Source organism: Pantherophis guttatus, chromosome 2, assembly GCF_059756535.1.
Source record: "Pantherophis guttatus breed Tessera chromosome 2, ASM5975653v1, whole genome shotgun sequence".
NCBI classification, from domain to species: Eukaryota; Metazoa; Chordata; class Lepidosauria; order Squamata; family Colubridae; genus Pantherophis; species Pantherophis guttatus.
This window is the reverse complement of record NC_142064.1, coordinates 38,107,634-38,126,826: the sequence shown is the minus strand read 5'-3', so window position 1 is coordinate 38,126,826 and position 19,193 is coordinate 38,107,634. Positions and strand designations below refer to the sequence as shown.

General features: G+C 38.9%; 1 protein-coding gene across 2 annotated transcripts in view; it reads right to left on the bottom strand.

The window, feature by feature from the left end:
• Nucleotides 1-19,193, bottom strand: part of ATG10 (autophagy related 10) — a 129,243-nt gene that overhangs the window by 12,875 nt on the left and 97,175 nt on the right. For both annotated transcript variants that reach the window (XM_034441222.3, XM_034441223.3), the window contains one exon: nt 12,382-12,479. In XM_034441222.3, the coding sequence (XP_034297113.1) occupies nt 12,382-12,479 (98 nt within the window). The remainder of the gene's footprint in view (nt 1-12,381; nt 12,480-19,193) is intronic.

Here is a 19,193-nt window from a genome sequence, read left to right as displayed (position 1 = left end):
ACATCTAGAAATTTTCTGCCTCTATTACTCTTATTATTAGGTAAAGGTAAAGATTCCCCTCACACATATGTGCTAGTCATTCACGACTCTAGGGGTGGTGGTCATCTCCGTTTCAAAGCCAAAGAGCCAGTGCTGTCTGAAGATGTCTCCATGGTCATGTGGCCGGCATGACTAAACACCAAAGGTGCACGGAACGCTGTTACCTTCCCACCAAAGGTGGTCCCTATTTTTCTACTTGCATTTTTTACGTGCTTTCAAACTGTTAGGTTGGTAGAAGCCGGGACAAGTAACAGGAGCTCACCGTTACGTGGCACTAGGGATTTGAATCGCTGAACTGCTGACCTTTAGATCGACAACCTCAGCATCTTAGCCACTGAACCACAAGTTCTCCTCCCTTCATCAGCTTGAGCCAGGGGAAAGATTAAGTGTTTTCCGAGACACCTAGTCTACCCCAACATGTGGGAGGGGGCATTCTGCTCCCTTTGTTGGGGTAGACTACATGTTGGGATAGACCAGGTGTCTCGGTAAACACTTAATCTTTCCCCTGGCTCAAGCTGATGAAGGGAGGAGAACTTGTGGCTCAGTGGTTAACACAACTGCCTAACATGCAGGCAGCCCAAGTTCGAATCCAAGTAAGGGTATGGCTGGCTGATGAGAGCTAAAAAGCTTGAAATAGATCTATACTAGTCTCCCTTTATTTCTTTATCAGCAAAATATAAATTTGGTATAAAATGGTTTGTCGTGAATGCGACTGCTTGAGGACTCCTGGATCGGAGCTGAAAGGTGAAAGGGAGCAGAATGCCCCCTCCCACATGTTGGGGTAGATCAGGTGTCTTGGTAAACATATATATATGGAACATGACTCTGGAACAAGAGACAACAGGTCCTGCTCTTTTTTTTATGTAATGTTTTTTTTACTTGTGCATTTGGTTTTGTTTTCTATGTATATAATTTTGCACTTGTATCAATTCAATTTCATTCCATTTCTTTTAGCCCATTTTTTCCCAATCTATAAAGACTGTTTTGAATTTCTGTCTTCCACAGTATTAGCTAATCTACCCAAGTTTGCATCATCTGCCTATCTGACAAGCATTCACTTCCCTACTTTATCCAAATTATTAATAAAAATAACAAACCAAGGTTGATCCTTGAGACATCCCACTTGATACCCCTCTCCAATTATGAGAATCAATTAATATGCATTCTTTCAGTGGGAGTATTGAGCCATAATTAATGAATCCACTTAATTATTATGCCATCTAGCCCACACTTATAATCAGCATGGCAAGATATTTTATCAAATGTTTTGCTAAAATCAAAATATACAGTATATGTCTACAGCATTCCCACAAACTGCTAAGGAAGTTATTCCATTGAAACATGAAATAAAATTTGCTTGGCAGATTTACTGTGGACAAAGACATTGTGGTAACTTTTGGTAACCAATGTTTCTCCATTCACTTGCCATTCTTGTCCAGATTTCTCATAAAGCTTCAACAAGACTATCCAGTAAGTTCTTCCCTACTTCAGAATGCAATTCAATTGGTTCTAGAGATTCAGTCAGAGGAAATGAATATTTACTCTCACTCTTTAATTTTGTTTGTTCTTCTTAATTCCTTTAGACCAGTGTTTTCCTATCTAAGCAACTTTAAGATGTGCGTACTTTAATTCTCAGAACTCCCGAGCTAGCATGGAAGTTGAAGTCCTCACATCTTAAAAGTTGCTGAGATTGAGAAATATTGCTCTAGATTGTCTATGGAGATTCTTAGTCACCCAGCGTTGTCCCAAAGGTGTTTTTTCAAAAGGCAACTGGACTTTGTTTTTCCTGAACTGAAGAAGCTTCTTGGATGAGAAGTGAAATATCTTCAAAAGAAAACAAAGTCCAGTTACCTTTTGAAAAAGGACCTTTGAGACTGCTCTAGACTGATGAAAAACTTAAGTCAGGTGCTCTTCAACTTACAACCATAATTGAGCTCGCGGGTCATTGCCATGATTGTTAAATGAACCCATTGTTCACTTTAGGGATTTTTTTTTTTGCCAGAAACTGGAAGTAAAGTCTGATTTCTGGGGGGGAAATGTCATAAATCGTGGTCACACGGTTTTGAGTTGCTTTAAATAGCTGTAAATGTAGGCCAGTTGCTGAGCACCAAAAATGTGGTCATGTGACTGGGAGGGCAGATATCAAAACTTTATACCCATATCTTAAGTCCCTTTTTCAAGTCCATCAGAACTTTGAATGGCTGCTAAGCAACCAATCATGGTCAAAGACTACCTGTAGTATTCAGATAATGCCAGGGGTTGGACAAGAGCTGCTTTATGGATTGAAAAAGGTGCATGGAAGGCTGATGCAGGTCAGGGAGGATGTGGAGGGGAGTACAAAGTCCCTCCCTGCTCCTCCCTCTCTTCCTTCCCCTTTCCATTCCAGCAGACAGGTAAGTGGCTGCTGCTGAGTAGGAGAGGAAGTAAGGAATTGTAAAACTGACTGGGAAACTGTCACAGAACAATTGAAAATGAAGATCATGTGAACACAACAGCAGCCAGTAGCACTAAAACATCCACAACTTTCCCAAATGTCATGGGTCCTGGATTTTGAATGTATTCTATACATTAGTCCATTTGAGGTATCTTGGTTTTAAAATTGTTGCCCTATGATGCATCATTTCTTCAAGTTAAAAGGTCACAAGGGGAATGTTAGTAATATATACTGTAGATATTTCTAAATATTATATTGACATAATCTGGATTGATAATATTTTTGCCAATAATACATCTAAAGAATATTTTTGTTTTTCACATTCTTCTCAAGATTCAGTCATTTTGTGACTTAGCGGTATACACAGCGGTATTGCTTAGCAGTCTAAGGAACACTATTGAACTCCTTGTTGGTTTTAAATTCCTTCTTCCATGGACATACTTCCATGCAATGGCATGTTATACCATAGGATACCAAAGGCATAATAGAAATTTGCCTAGTATTCCCAATCACACTTTCAGAAAATTGATTCTGTCATTCCCGCATTTCCACCCAGCCAAACACTTGCCTCTGTAAGGTGAATCCAGATTTTCCTAATCAACGGGGATTTCTGAAAGCAACTTTGGGGGGCCTCAGTTTAGCACAGCCTTTGTGTACATGAGCAACTCTGACCTGTGTTCCACAGTTATTATTTGAATTTCTAATGAACCAACAGCTAGCAGAAGATTCATCTGTACTTGTGATCTCACCATAACATTTTCTGCATACAAAAAGGGGAGCCTAAATGCAAAATCATGGTATATATGTACATACAAACATTAAATATGTGATAGAATTATATTTCTCTGTGATTTATTGTGATTATCTTCTTTAATCATGTAAGAACATATTAAGGACTATCTGTATACCAGTATCCTTTACAACCCAATATACTAGAGAGATTTCTTTGGTGCTTCTTGCTGTGAGTTCAGCTACTATATCTCTTTGTCCTGTCTCCCAATGTGATTCCCACATAAGACTGATTATATGTAGGATCAGTTTTCTCCTTGGTCCTTCAGTTCTCTGCTTATTCAAGACATGCTAGATCATCATTGATCCAGAATTCCAAAAATATACATTCAATATTTCTGAAGCTGTATTTTAATTAATATTATGGAGCAACATCATTATAATATCATTTTAAAAACTAAACTTCATACTCTTTCTGTTACCACTACTTTAGCAAAGTAATCTTTCTTAGTTTAATTACTCTTCTAATTCAGAATGAACATACTCTGTCATTACAATCCATGAGCGGTCAAAAAACAATGATAACTAAATTACTAAATGTTTAACAATAGTTAAATAATTGAACTGTTTGAAAGATTGGTTTTTGTTCATAATTAACTGGAGCTATAGAGAACAATTGTGTCAGGCACATTGTTGTAGCAAACTAAATCCCACAAAGCAGATGAAGAAGGTAAATTATAAATCTGTAGCTTATAACAGAACAAGAACAATTAATAGTGCTAGGAACTACTTTTCTGGAAACAGCATAAAGTATTATCAATATATGCTAATAACATGATACAACTTTATATGACTGTTACAGATACATTTTTACATCATTATTAAACCTGTGGTCTGATCTAAGCATAGTACACAAAATTGTCTGCTACAACATCTTACCTGTCAATCACTTCTTCAGTTTCAACCGCAATAATACATGAGCAAACAATAGATACAAACTCAATGTAAACTGGTCCAAACTCAACTGCAGAAAATATGACTTCAGTGGTCAACGCCTGGAATGATCTACCCGACTCCATTGTTACATCCTCAAACCCTCACAGCTTCAACTTTAAACTATCTACCGTGGACCTCACCCCATTCCTAAGAGGTCCGTAAAGGGGACGTCCATAAGCGCACCAGCATGCCTACCATCTCTTTCTTAATGTCCCCATTTATCTGTATTTACTTCCTTTTTTTCATGCTTTTGTTCTTACTTATACTTGCTACCTTGTACATGTTTGACAAACAAAAAAAATAAAATAAATTATGCTGTGCTAACTTTACTAAGTAATCCTATTGTTTTATTTTATGCATCGTTACAAAGTTATGACAACTTTAGAACATATTTTATTTTAACTTATTAAAATAATATGCAACTGTAGTAAAAAGTTGGTAACTGATTAATTTTATTTTGGCAAGCGCTGAAAAATATATCGTCTGTTTATTTTTCAAAAATAATGAGTGCCAATTCTAATGACAAATATTGGTCTGCCAATTTTTCAGTTTAAACTCTGGAACTCCAGTTTTCTCTAAAAAGTGGAAGCAATTACACATTTGAGTCATAATTAATAGGCACACTTCATCGTACATTTTTTTCTTAATGTTGTTGAATCTATGCAGCACTTTTTATGTGCTTGGCAAATTTTGCTTCTTAAGAGAAGTTCATGTAAAGCTCCTATAGAAAAAACAGCACAAATAAAGAAAAGTGTAAAAGAAGAGATAAGGAATTATTATATTTACCTAGTTATTCCATGATCACCATGTGCACCAATAATTTTTAAATCTGTACTTATTTTACTAAAGAAAGTATGGTTCATCTTAACAAAATATTCCTGACAGCAAAGAACTAGACTGTATGTGAAATATTCACAATAATTGTATTGGTAGTATAGGACAGAACAGGGTTTTTCAAACTTTTTCAGACTATGGAATCTGCTCATTTTAAAAACATTGTCAGACTGCCCGATCTAAAGAAAAATCTCTAGTGACACAAAATTGGCTATATTCAAGTGAGCTTCTTTTTTAATCCCATAATCTGGCATGTTGCGAGAAGGGAGTTGAGGGGCTTTTTGATTAAGGTTTTAGACAGTATTTTAAGGTGTTCTGGGAGGGATAACCCACTGGGGGTAGGGACTAGCCCGGCAAGGGGCGACGTTACTGGGGGCGTGGGGTCCGGGGCTAAGGAAGGGGCTAGTTTTCATACTGTGGAGGGTTGTTCCATCGGTACTGTGGGGGAGGGAGATATGGCGGGAGCAGGGGACCACATCATGTTAGGGGAGTGTGCACGCACTGTCTCCAAGCGATTGCCCGCTCTGGCCCCCAAGGCTCTTCTTGTTCCCTGGGTAGCTCAGACCCTCAGGGCCCAGGTTTTCGGCTGATGTTGTGCAATGCCAGGTCTGTGGTAAATAAAGCCCCCCTCATTTGTGATCTTATACAGGAGGGGGTGCAGACCTGGTTGGGGAGAACTGGTTGGGGCAGGAGGGGAGGTCCCCCTCGTTGAACTGTGCCCACCAGGTTTCTGCGCATTCCATCAGCCGAGGGCTCAGGGAAGGGGCAGTGGGATGGCGGTTATCATTAAAGAAGATCTTGGTCCGAGGGAGGCCACTGTTCCTCAGATAGCTGGATGTGAGTCCCTGCTTGTGAAGTGGGGCCGTGGGGTTCAGATGGGCCTGCTGACTGTGTACCTGGCTCCCTGCCACGTAGCGGTGGTCCTGCCCGAGCTGCTCGACATGATAGCCAGGGTGGCGGTGGATACCCCCAGACTTATGATCATGGGGGATTTTAACCTGCCATCTGTCGGCGAGACGTCGGAAGCGGCTCGGGAGTTCATGGCTTCCATGACGGCTATGGACCTGACCCAGGTAGTTCATGGCCCTACTCACACGGGGGAACACACTCTGGACTTGATTTTTGTCTCAGGTCAGTGGCTGAATGATCTAGATATAGGGGATTTAGTCATCGAACCCTTGTCATGGTCTGTTCATTCGCTCCTCCGACTGGACTTCTGTACCGCTGCCCCCCGCCGCAGGGAGGTGGAACCGGTTAGGTGGTTCCGCCCCAGGTGCCTGATGGATCCAGATGGATTCCAGAGGGAGCTTGGGCCATTCCCTGAGGTTCTGGCTCACGACTCGACTGAAGACCTGGTGCCGCCTGGGATAGCGTTGTGCCTTTGCAGCCTCTGACTCGGTGCCGATCCCATGTAGCTCCCTGGTTCTCCGAGGAGCTGAGGGAAATGAAACGCCGGAAAAGACGCCTAGAGAGCGGTTGGAGGGCCAGCCGATCTGAATCCGACCGGACACTGGTGAGGTCTCACATTAAGACCTACCTAGTGGCGATAAAAGTGGCAAAATACATGGGGCTCCCCTTGAAGAGCACCCAGACACTCCAACTGGTCCAGAATGCGGCTGCGCGGGTGGTTATGGGGGCGACTCGGCGCTCCCATGTAACACCTCTCCTGTGCGAGCTGCACTGGCTCCCAGTGGTCTTCCGGGTACGCTTCAAGGTATTGTTACCACCTTTAGAGCGCTCCATGGTTTAGGACCCGGGTATTTACGAGACCGCCTTCTGCCACCGATAGCCTCCCACCGACCAGTACACTCCCACAGAGAGGGGCTCCTCAGGGTGCCGTCAGTCAAATAATGCCGACTAGCGGCCCCCGGGGGGAGAGCCTTCTCTGTGGGGGCACCTACCCTCTGGAATGAGCTGCCCCCGGAGATACGGTGGATCCCGGATCTACGTACCTTTCGCCGTGCCCTAAAGACGTATCTATTCCAACAAGCCGGGCTGGCCTAACTCTTTTAAATTGTTTTAATTTTTAAACTGCTTAATTATGGGTTTTAATACAGGGGTGCTTTTAATTGTGGGCCAAATTAATTTAATCGGATTTTAATACTGTTTTTTAAATTTTGTGTTTCTTGTGTTTTTTCTGTTGGCTGTTCACTGCCCCGAGTCCTTTGGGAGAAGGGTGGTATATAAATATAAACAATAAATAACTAAATCTCTCCCATCAAGTTTTTGAAGAACCACAGGATTCCTTATAGTGAAGTTTGACCAGGTTCTTTATCTCTCAATTTAGTTTTTACAAAGAAAAAAATTGTACAAATTAGAAGTTGAGAAAATGTGTCAGTTACAATAATAGGGAAGAAAGTGAAACAAGGATAAATTTAGATTCAAAATACAAATTAGCTCTAAGCATCTACTGGAAAGTGTAAAAAGTAAGAATTAAAGGATGACTTTAGTCTCAGAATTTCCTCTTTAGAAACATGTAGTTTCAAGAAGGATGCTGTTATTGTTTATTCTTTTTACAATAGTTTTGTTGTAACAGGTCAAGCAAGAAAAAAAATTCTGGAAATTCTTTAAAATCTTACATCATTGTAAGCCGCCTAGAGTCACTTCATGATGAGATGGGCAGCAAACAAGTTTAATAAATAATAATAAATAATTTTAAGGATAATCAAAATGGTTATCCATAGTTATACTATACAATAAATGTTCCATTATAAAGTATCTCTGTGTGCTTATCTGTCTGTGGGTTTAAGTATGGCAGATCTTGATACACATGACTTCACCAGGAACAGTGTATGTAATGTCTTGTTAGCATCACTCTTCCAAGCAGAAAACTCTGCTGGAAAATAATCTTTGTTGAATCTATTTGACTTTTCATGCACAAATCCCAATAGGTCATGTGCATTCCTTTTCAAGGTTAGAATTTAGAAATTAAGATTTACTGGACTAGAACTTTTTCAGGAAAGAAACTATACGGGTAATAATCTGCCCTGCTGGCCCTCCAGCAACTGGCATTCAGTGGTATAGTGTACCTACATATAGATACCCTGTTTTCTGTTACATCTAATAGCTATTTAAAAAGATAAACACTCCCTTAGGTTGACTCTAACCTTACAGAGGACATGGCTGCCTCAGCATTTTGAAGAAGGGCACTTCATTCACATCAACACACTGCAAAGCATCTCTTCAAGTTCCTTTATTATTAGCTATTGATTAGTGTATCTTTCATGAACTACCAATGCCATATTTATATAATCCACAATGAAAGTACAATCTGTCAGCTTTCTTGTTCAGTAATTTATTAAAGCTGCTTCCTAAAGATTTTTTAAAAATTATCTAGAACAAAAACCTAGCAAAAGAGTTGACGTAAAATTATAAATCGGTTATGTTTTAGGTTCACCTGACAGCTCATCATGCTCTTAGTGAATCAGCCATTAAATACATTAAATGTTTCGTTTTCCTTAAATAATATTATATTCAGTGAATTATCTGTATCTTCTATCCTGATCTGCTAGAAAGATGAACAGGTTATTTAAAGCAGGCCATGCAAGCCATAGCCATGCTTTCCATGTTCATAACTAATTCAGACAATAAGCAATGTGTTGGTAATAGTTTAAAATTATCAAGCAACATCAGAATTTTCATGGTATGTCAAGGATTGCAATAGCATACCTGAAACTCACCTGCACTATAAGGAATGCATTTGCCAAGGCAGAGCCAGAAATTCCCCTGCTAGACAGAACTATTATGCCAACACTGAGCAGCTGCCTCTCAATCAGAAGGCCAGAAAGACAACAGACTTATTTTCTTTGATTCAGAAAAATATGAGAAAAAGACCTAGAATTTAAACGTAGAGCTTTAATGTATAGAGTAGGTATCGATCTTTACGTGTTATAGGTGGCACATGTCTGGGTATTTGGTTTTATTCTTGTCTGCAATGAAACAACTAACCTAGCTTGTTACCCGTATGAGTTTCCATTATAAAGAATACCTGAATATGGGTTAAGTGTCTGGAGAGTCAAGATTTATTGCCACTTTTGACATGAAGTCCAACATACAAGGCTTAAAGCTCTCAGTTTGGCCTTTAAATCTCCCAAATAACAAACAAAAGGAAAACGTTTAGCACCAATTGCTCAGTTGAAGGTGTTTTAAAGCCTTAATTGGGATGCTGGCAAACCCCATGCTGAAATGAACTTTGAAATTTTGTTATCGTCATATTTCTACAGAATTTTAAAATGGAAACAGTAGCAGAAATAGATATATGAAAATGACTCTGAGTCAAGTTACATTTATACAACTGCTTCATAAATGTTCGAAATATATATTTGAAAATCTGTGGCCTCAAGAATTTTAAAAATCCACTCCTTGATTTCTAGGCGTGATACTATAGTAGAACACTTCAATCAGAATAGAATAGACCAATTTTGGATATATTGGTACTTATGACCTCTTCAGACTTAAGTTTCAAATTTGTTCATGGAAATATAAAAGATAAATTAAAACTAGTTCAGCACATTTGTATTTTTGTCTTGCACAGTTTTGACACCACAAATGATTTTCCAGAAGTTCTAGCCAGTGTACTATAGCAACTGTTGATAACAATTGATCAGGCATTTAATGAGAAATCTTAGCAACCACCTCCTAGGGTACACTATACACAAATCTTTCTATTAACATCCTGCAGCATATCCAGAAAAATGTCTATGAATAATTGTCGACACAGATTACTCTATGTACACTCATTGCACACATAATACACATTGCATTAAGATGCAAGTGTAAGATTTAAACTCTTTCTATCATGAATCCACTTTGTATGGATTCATGATTAGTAACAGCCTTGCAAGTAACAACTGTTACTTCAGAAACAGTTTTGAGTCTGCTTCTTTAAAAAAGAGTATTATGAACATCCTTGACATTTTAGAAATAATTTATTGATTTTTTGTTCAACACTGCCATAAATTAAATGATGTAATGGATAGCACTGTTATACTACTAGAAAAACATGCCTTTCGGATTCTTAACCACAAACTGACAAAGAGTATCGGCTGGATTAATGTTAAAAATAGTCCAGTCTGATGCTAATTTATACACATGATCAAAATGAGGTAGTGCTGAAATAGCTTCCAGAATCATTAGGGATATAAGCCTATAGTAAGATGCTTTTCAGGAGGCTTACTAAAAAGGATTTTTAAAATTTGCCAAAAATGAAAACCTGAAACTTTCTACATGAAAAGTATTTGCCCTCCTACAAGGTCACTCATTGTCCTTGTTCAATATTTGTTTCAGACCATGCCACCTTTCATTAACCTATCAACTATATAAAACATATCAAGGTTGGCTATGCTATTAAGCAATTATGAAACTGGTAGTCAACCCATCTGGTGGATGCTACATTTGAAAAGTCTATTTTGCAGTGTATATAATCTTCATGTGAATATATACAGTATATGCCTTTCTGTATATGTTGTGGCCCGTCAGCGGCCTGTGCAGCTAGTAGCTGATTCTGACAGCGAGGAGGCTGGTGTGGTGCTGCGCCAGCAGCCTGTGCAGCTGGCACTCGAGTCGGACAATGAGGAGGCTGGAGAAGATTTGAGGCGGGGATTCAGCCAGGGCCTTCAGAAGCTCCAGAAGCTCCCATAAGTGAAGAGGAAGAAGAGGAGGAGCCTCTTCTTGATGCACGGGTGCGCAGAGCTGCCAAAAGGCAGGAGTGGCTCCTCAGGAGGAGGTCTTCTCAAGAGTAAGGCTTGGGGCTAATTGGCCACTCCCTTAGTCTATTTAAGGACGGATGATGACAGGCAATTTGCAGGGAACAACTTAGTTCATTCTCCTTCGCATCTGGATCTTAGTTCTTTTATCAGTGTCTGCAAATTGCTTCTTGGCTTTCTGCCAATCCTAGTAAGATTACGATTATTCTTTGGATTCTTGTAGGCTGTTAAGAAAGTAAATTAACAGCCTTTGTTTGAAAAAGACTGATTTAATTTAGTAAACTAAGGTCTGTACAGACTTTGTGTGTGCTGCGTTCTTTGGGTCCGTAGCTGGGGCAGAACAGTATATCAAACATAATCATTATAACCAAAAACTTCCCTCTAGTCAAAGATGAATTATTGGGTACTGAGTTATCCTTTGGGATGTTTGCAGAAATACTACAATATTTAGGCCACTGTTCTCAGAGTGAAAAATAAGAACTGAAAACAGGAGATGGTTTTATTGGCAGCTATTCCTCAAGAGGCTCCTGGTTGAAAGTCTTAATATTTTGCCTTGGTTCTAGATTTAGAACTTCGACTACCAAACTCACTAGGGTTTTCGGTGGTTTACTCAAGCACTGAAGTCTTGAAAACAGTGAACAGAACGTCCTAGAAATATTTTTGACAAAATTATCTGACAGAAATTTAACATTTCATTTGTATAAGTACAATTAGACTGCTTATATGTACTTTCTTCTTTTCCCTTACGATGCTTCAGTTATTAGTTCAATGCAGAATGCAAAATACTTTCAGCCAAAGTAATTGGGTGTATGCCAGCTGAATCCCACATATCAGTATAACTGAATCACCTTGAACCATCTTGTACTTCAGCCTAACTGCATCTGGCATATAAAATGTGGGAAGAAATAAATGAGGGATGTGCACGGCTTTGGATCTGAAGCCAAAAAATGCTTTGTAGGGTGAGCAGGGGGTATGTGCCATACCTTCTGGCATTTTTCTTCAGAATTGGCATCTTTTTCTAGACTTGCACAATACTGCACAACCTCAGGAAAGTATTTGTTTTGCATTAAGGAACTGCTGGCAGCATGCCCATGCCCACTCCAAAGCATCCTGTCAGCATTTCCTTAATTCAAACTTTATTTCAGAGGTGGGTGTCGCATAATGTAACAACTGGTTTGCCCAGAACTGAAAATGTGAGTATACTTGCTTCGCCCGCGCACGCGCTTTCCGCACATGTGCATGGCATCAAACACATGGCGATTATATAGGACAGGATAGCGCCAGGGCGGGTGGGTGGGCCCAGCTGTTTGGAACTATCAGTTTGCCTGAACCAGTCCGAACCGGTGGCAGCCCACCTCTGCTTTATTTTCATGGGATCCTGCACTAGAAGAAGATGCAGCCTCCTAAGGTGGTACATGAGACATTTGGGAATTAATGATTATCACTTTTTTCTCTGAATGGTCTGTTGAAATTAGGTTAAGTCTTTCTCAGATTACATATAAAGTTTATTAACTGTTTATTTCAAATGATTCTTATATTGACTACATTACTAATAGTTTGTTATTTGGACTAGTAACAATATCTTTTTCTCTAAAATTCATTCTTCAAATAAATAATTCTATACAAGTGACAGAAATAGGTAACCTGTTGTGTAATCGTATCCCATGGTCCTTGCCAGAGGCGATCCCTATAGCATTCATGCACACTTTTCCATATTTCATCTAATGTTAAAGGTTTTCCATCTGTAAAAAGAAATCCACATAATTTATTGTGAGAAGTTGTTTATAACACCTCTGTATAATTTTTACATTTAAACTGTACATGATTGAAAACAAACAAAATTAACAGCGATGATGACATTAATTCTTCTTAATCTAAAAGAACCACAATAATAATGTCATGATGTTTGCTTGTTTACAGACAAAAAAATTAGGATGTCCAACCTTATTAATCATTGTTTGGTAACTTATGTAACTCTAAATGGTACGATAGCTGCCCTCAACAAAAGCCTCTGTGCAATATTGATTATGCCCTCACTTTTAGATCAGCTTTGTTTAATAAAATAAAGTTCCTGTATTGAAACAAACGTATGATCTGTTTTTGACAAATGAGAGAATATTGTGATTTTTTTCCTCAATAGCTGTCATTATCATGGCATTTATCAGGTGTCAGAAGGACATTATACTGTGATAAATAGTCTTATTCCATTGACATTTTCATCTTCATGAAATAAACAAGATTTATTCCTCCAATTAACATTTGAATGTCATATTTAGATAGAACTCGAAATCATGTTGCCATCAGATTCAGTTTTTTTAACATACTGAAAATGGAGGGCAACATTCTGTTTACTATTTAGCAGCACTAATGTCAAGTGCAAAACCAATATAAGGGAAGCAAAGACAATATTGGAAACTAATATCTGCATAGGAAAATTGGAATGTGTCACAAACAGAAAATAAGCTCAAAAGACTGGTAGATTAGTTATCAAGTTATTAATACAAAGAAAACAACCAAAACGAGTTTTTGGTGATGCTCTTTATTTGCCTTTTAATTACTACTGTTCAGAAACCTGGTCTTCCAAGTTCCCAAAAACTACCTTCCATCTAGAATTTTCCATTTTCCTATTCCATTCTTGGGGTGCTTATGTATTTCCTTTCATTTTATTTTAGAATTTACTTAATAAGTCTGAGATGATCAAGAGTTCTTTTATGGATATTTTTTCACCTTGAAGTCTTTCTTGCTATTCACATTTCCTGTTTTGAAAAAAAGCCCATTGTGGGAGTTTCCTCAAGATATCTCCTTTGGGATTTAATTGAATCATAGGAAACTAAGTCAGTTGAAGACTGCTGGAAAGATGATTATACATTGAAAGAAAGATTGTTAACATATTCTCTTTGACCACTTCATAAAACCAAGTAAACACAAGAATTTCATGAGAATTTTTCTGTAACTTTCTTTTTGTAAGAAATTTAGAAAGCAATTTCTTTTTGATTGAAATAAAGGCAAGTTGTTAAAGCAAATGCAGAAGAATTTTTGTTGCCCAGCACTAGTTTTAATAGGAAATGCTAAACATAAAAAGAGATCTGATTCCTGCTGCGAAACTTCCATTTTACATCTGCCATGACTGGCTTCCTTCCAGACATTAAGTAAAACAAATTTGCTTAGATAAATATGAGTATCTGTTATTGATATGGTAATGCACAATTTCATGTTTTAATTGCTATTCTATTTCAAGTATTCTTTGTCTGATTGAATTGGCCCTATTCTAGAATGAAGTCTTTATAAATATAGGAAAGCAGCTACACAAATTGGTATTATTGCATTTATTGCTGAACAGTATGTTTGGATAAAGGCTCAATTCCTTGTCTTCAAAAGGCTAAAAGCTTGCAAAGTCTGTCCATCTAATTCTGAAACTCTTCAATGAACCAGAAGACAGGGCCTGTTTCAAAGTTGCTGCCTGTTTCAATGCAAACTGCTGCAGTACTTAATGAATTACTATCACACAAATAAATGGGAAAAGAACACTTTTATAACATAGAGATATAATTTTTACTTCCAATTTTTAATTAAATAATAGTTTTAAAATTAATTCCAATTAGTTGGGATTTTTATTTGGAAAGAGCAAATTTGGAATGAAGTGGTAGAGTTCAAAAGAATCTTTAGATTTATATTTAACATTTCAAGAACTGTTAGATGTGGTTAAATAATAATGTTCTTATTGATTTTAATGTCTTTCAAAGCTGGAAAACATTTCAGCAACACGTTTATGAACCTTTTAATGATAAAATTGCTGCCACAGAAGTAATTTCTACACAGAAAATTAAGACAAAAACATTTGCAATTTCATTTTCTTGCAAAAACATGTATTCATCAGTTCTGATAACTATGCATTTCCATTGCAAAGAAGAGTATGAAACTGCCCTAAAAAGAAACGCTATCCAAGTGTTATACAAAACATAGAATGATTTCTGAAATCCAGTTCTGGTGTCCTAGCTGTAATTTACTTTACTATAAAGTACACAAAGCGCTGCCAGAATCCCACAGATATGTAGATAATGCTATATGAATCATGCAGTAGGAATAATGTTTATAAATGGAAGAAAAAACAATTAGTAATATAAAAATAATTTATCCTAATATTTTTAATAGACAAGATATCACTACAGGTAGTCCTTGACTTACAACTACAATTGAGCCCAAAATGTATGTTGCTAAGCGATACAGTGGTTAAGTGAGCTTTCCCCCATTTTGTAACCTTTCTTGCCTCAGTTGTTGAGTGAATCATCACAGTTGTTAAATTAGTGACACGATTGTTAAGTGAATCTGGCTTCCCCATTGACTTTGCTGGTTAGAAGGTTGCAAAAGGGGATCACATGACTCCAGGACATTGCAATCATCATAAATATGAATCAATTGCCAAGCCTTTGAGTTTTGATCATGTGACCATGGGGATGCTGCACAGGTCGTTAAGTGTGAAAAATTGTCGTAAGTCGCTTTTTTCAGTGCCATTGTAACTTTGAATGGTCACTAAATGAACTGTTGTAAATTAAGGACTACCTGTACTAAAGATAAAGAAATTAAGACTTCAATTTTTTTGAAAATGAAAGAAAATTAATAATATTCACGTTAGATAAACTTTATATTGGATGAATATTTACAATGCAAGATATAACGTACCAATCACAGTGTTAATATATCACAAACTCTAACTTAATATCAGTGACTGGAATGAGATATATTTCTGTGCAAGATTCTAAATAATCACAACTAGAAAACATTAACATTAGAAAGAAATGTGGTATTAAATGCTTTTTTATTAGCACTATATAAGCTTTATTTTCTGTCTACACATTCCATGTACTGATAAAACAAGTTTAAGATTATATCAACAAATCCAACTAAATAAGTTATTTTCAAATTATTAACAAACTCAACTAAATAATGAAAGAGTTAGTCTTCACAGCTAACTCTGCCCATTGAAGACATTACCCATTTTTTTATTTGAATCATTCTATTATGATAGATTTATTTTTGTCTTTTTCTCAAAAGAAACACATTGTGCAAATTACAATGCAACATCTGAAGGGCATTTAAACAAAACAGCTTGGGGAAATGGTCCATTTTAGCTCTGGATTGGTCCTACTCTTCAGTGAAGAAATGTAAGATAGAAGGAAGTCAGAGTTAATTGTGAAAATCCTTCAAAAGCTATTGTTTTCTACTGTGGAAAAATTCCCAAAAAACATGTTATGACACATAATTATACTTTCAGGAACAATTAAAATTCTGTACTGCAAGGGGAGCTGTTGGCATGCAATATAATGATGGTGCATTAAATCATCCATCAGCTTCTGCAATATCCACTCCAGCTTTAAGGAGTCATGTTTCAACACATCTGATTCCCTGATGCTGACAAGCTAAACAACTTGTTTTGTCTCTGGGAGCTCTTCTCTGGTGATTAACTGCTTATAGTGAATACTAATTATATGAAAATAGCACACTTTTAAAAAATGGGGGTAGGGATGAAACTCGCCTTATACGGTACCTGCAGCCACAGCAGCATTTCCTTCCTACCCTCCACTTTCACCCAAAGAGAAAGCTGTTGTTCCAATGAATACAAATATGACATATTTTCACATGCTAAATTAATTGGCCTTTTACTTTATAAGTAAGCAGCAAGCATTTCATGATTTGCTTACCTGCAAATAGATTTCAACAGTGTGTTGCTACTTTGTCAAAAGTTTATAATAATTACAAGAATATAATCTCATGGTAAATTAACAAGCAATACAGCTTGAGATATGCATCTCATTTCCTAAATCCTAAATTGCAAATATACCCTAAATTATCATGTGCAAAAATATGTACCTGAGATTAAAAACCCTTTTACCAGATTTGTTTGAAAATGTCCTCTTCCAATTTTGCATCCAGAGAGCTAGTTAAAACGCTAACATAGCAAAATTAAAAGCCATTAAACAATATAAGGCAGCAAGTGATTAAATCTACCAAGCACATTCAGAGCATCTTAAGCTACTTTTTAATTAAAAAGAAAAAGATATCACTAGTAACATTCAGATGTGTTAATCTAGATAAAACAATATAATTCCACACACAAAAGCTAATGATGCTGCTGTATGAGAAACTAAAGTTAGAAATGATTTAGGATTTCAACTCCTTAATCCCAGGAACAACTCTTTGAATGGAAAAATGTAGCGCATAGACAGGAGAATACTACAATCATTTAAGTCCTAGATTGGACTACCCACAGATATCCAACTCCTGATATTCCTTATTATTATTATAATATGGCATTTGTGTCCATCTACACCAGGGGTGTCGAACTCGATTTCATTGAGGGCCGCATCAAGCTTGCGTTTGACCTTGGGAGGCCAGATGAGCATAGCCAGGATGAGTGTAGCCAGGATGGGGTGGCCTGTGGTAACCTGGGCGGGGCTGGGGGATCCTTCTGCATCCTTCTGCAGCGCGCAACTCTCCCTAGCTCCATTTTCACTGGTAGAGGCACTGCGGGCTGGTCCTTAGCTATTTCCAGGGTGGCCCCACAGGCCAGATCTAAGCACTCCACTAGCCAGATACAGCCTGTGGGCCTTGAGTTTGACAGCCCTGATCTATACAGTCTCACCCAATAACTTGGGATAGGCAGATGTTGTTGTTTAATTATATTAAAGATATTGTAGCAGTATTTAAGATGTTCCAAGTAAAGATTCCTTTTGCAATTGACTGTTGATGATTTTATCAAAGCTGATAGTGTTCAAGTGATGTTCCATTTATTTTAAGATTGCACACAAGCAGCCTATTACTATTGCTACTATCTTTGCTTTCTTTTGCCACAGTTATTTTACTTCTATTTGTAGGTGTTTATATTTTATACATTTCTCCAGATATTGTAATTCCACTACACAGACTTTTTTCTGTCTTACAACAATTGTTAAGTCTTGGGTGCTATGTGGCAGATGCTTCTCTATTTCAATTCTAAAGTCCCACAGCACTTTAGCTTCTTGATAGAAAATGAACTGATGGGACCACAAAATAGAGTAATTACAGTATTTTTTGGAGTATAAGATGCACTTTTTTCCGTCCTGAAAATTTGGGTCCGTCTTATACTCCGAATGTAACTCCGTGCGGTGCTCAAAATGGCTACCTGGAACAGCTGCTGCCTTCTCTTACCCCTTCCGCGCTTTGCCTGCTTTAGTCACTGGTGCTCCCTCCGAGGTTCAGCTGTGCTTTTGAAGCTGTTTTTTAGCCCCAACGTGAGGGAAGCGATCTTCTGTGTTTTGCCTGTTTTTCTATTGCTGCTCCCTCTGATAATCAGCTGTGCTTTAGAAGCACAGCCCCAACCTCAAAACCAGTAAGCGAACTAATGTGCTGGGACTAGCCAGATGAATACCTGGTAGGCAGAATCCCCCCTCCCTATTTTCCTCCCCCAAAACTAAGGTGTGTGAAGAGACCCTCTGCGCATGCCCGAAGATGGCGGTTTGTGACTGAGGCTCCTGATGCCTGGGGTAATGTAGGGCCGCTTTGGATTCCTCGAGGGCTGAATTTTCTATCTGTGAGCCCTCGGCCCAGCAAGAGAATACTGAGGACAGCCTGTTGTGATCTTTTCGGCTGTCCTGGGTCATTCATGTGGCCGTTTGGACCCGAAGAGCGCCGCAGGATTATGGCGACACTGACAGGAGGTTCAGGTATGGCCGGGCGGTGCTTCCTGCCTTGGCGTCTCCCCAGCGGTCCCCTTGTGACGGCCAAAATGGGGGTGAGAGTGTGGTGGCGATGGCGATGGAGTGCTGGAGCGTCGCTGCCCCCCCTCGGAAGAACTTGTGGTTGATTAGCAGCGGCGGTGACGTCGTTGGGGCAGCGTTTCTTTTGCCTCAATGTCCCCCCAGCAAGGGCCGGAACGGGGGGGGTATGGTGACGATGGTGGAGTATCCCCCCCCGAAGGGAAGCTCGGGGCTACCAGCAGCGATGGTGACGTAGGGCTGAGGTGGCGACGAGTAAAATGCTGCCTGCTGGGGCGACGCCGAGGGAGGACTGCAAGGCCCCGCCTGAATCTCTTCGAATCTAGACCTCTACAAACTAGGTCTATCGTCAGCTGTGGAGGAGAGAGTGCAAACCATCGATTTGGAGCTCTCTGGTTGGAGGCTTTATCGAAGATCTGGGAGTTAGGGGGGGGAGAAGATCTGGTGGAGACTGGGGGAGCTGGGAAGAGCTGGAAGATGGTGTGGATTGTCCCGCCCCCCTTTTGGTTTGTCTCCACCCCCCCTTTCCTTCCCTCTTTCTTTTTTCCGCCGCGGCCTGATTTGTGGGCGCAGCCTGGACTACTATCTCCCCGACCAGATTTTTCTTGCACCCGGACTTAATAGCTCCTTGTATGCCCACAGCGGACCCCCAGTTTCCAGCAATTTCATCGGCCCTATTGACATTAACATCCACTTGCTGTGAGG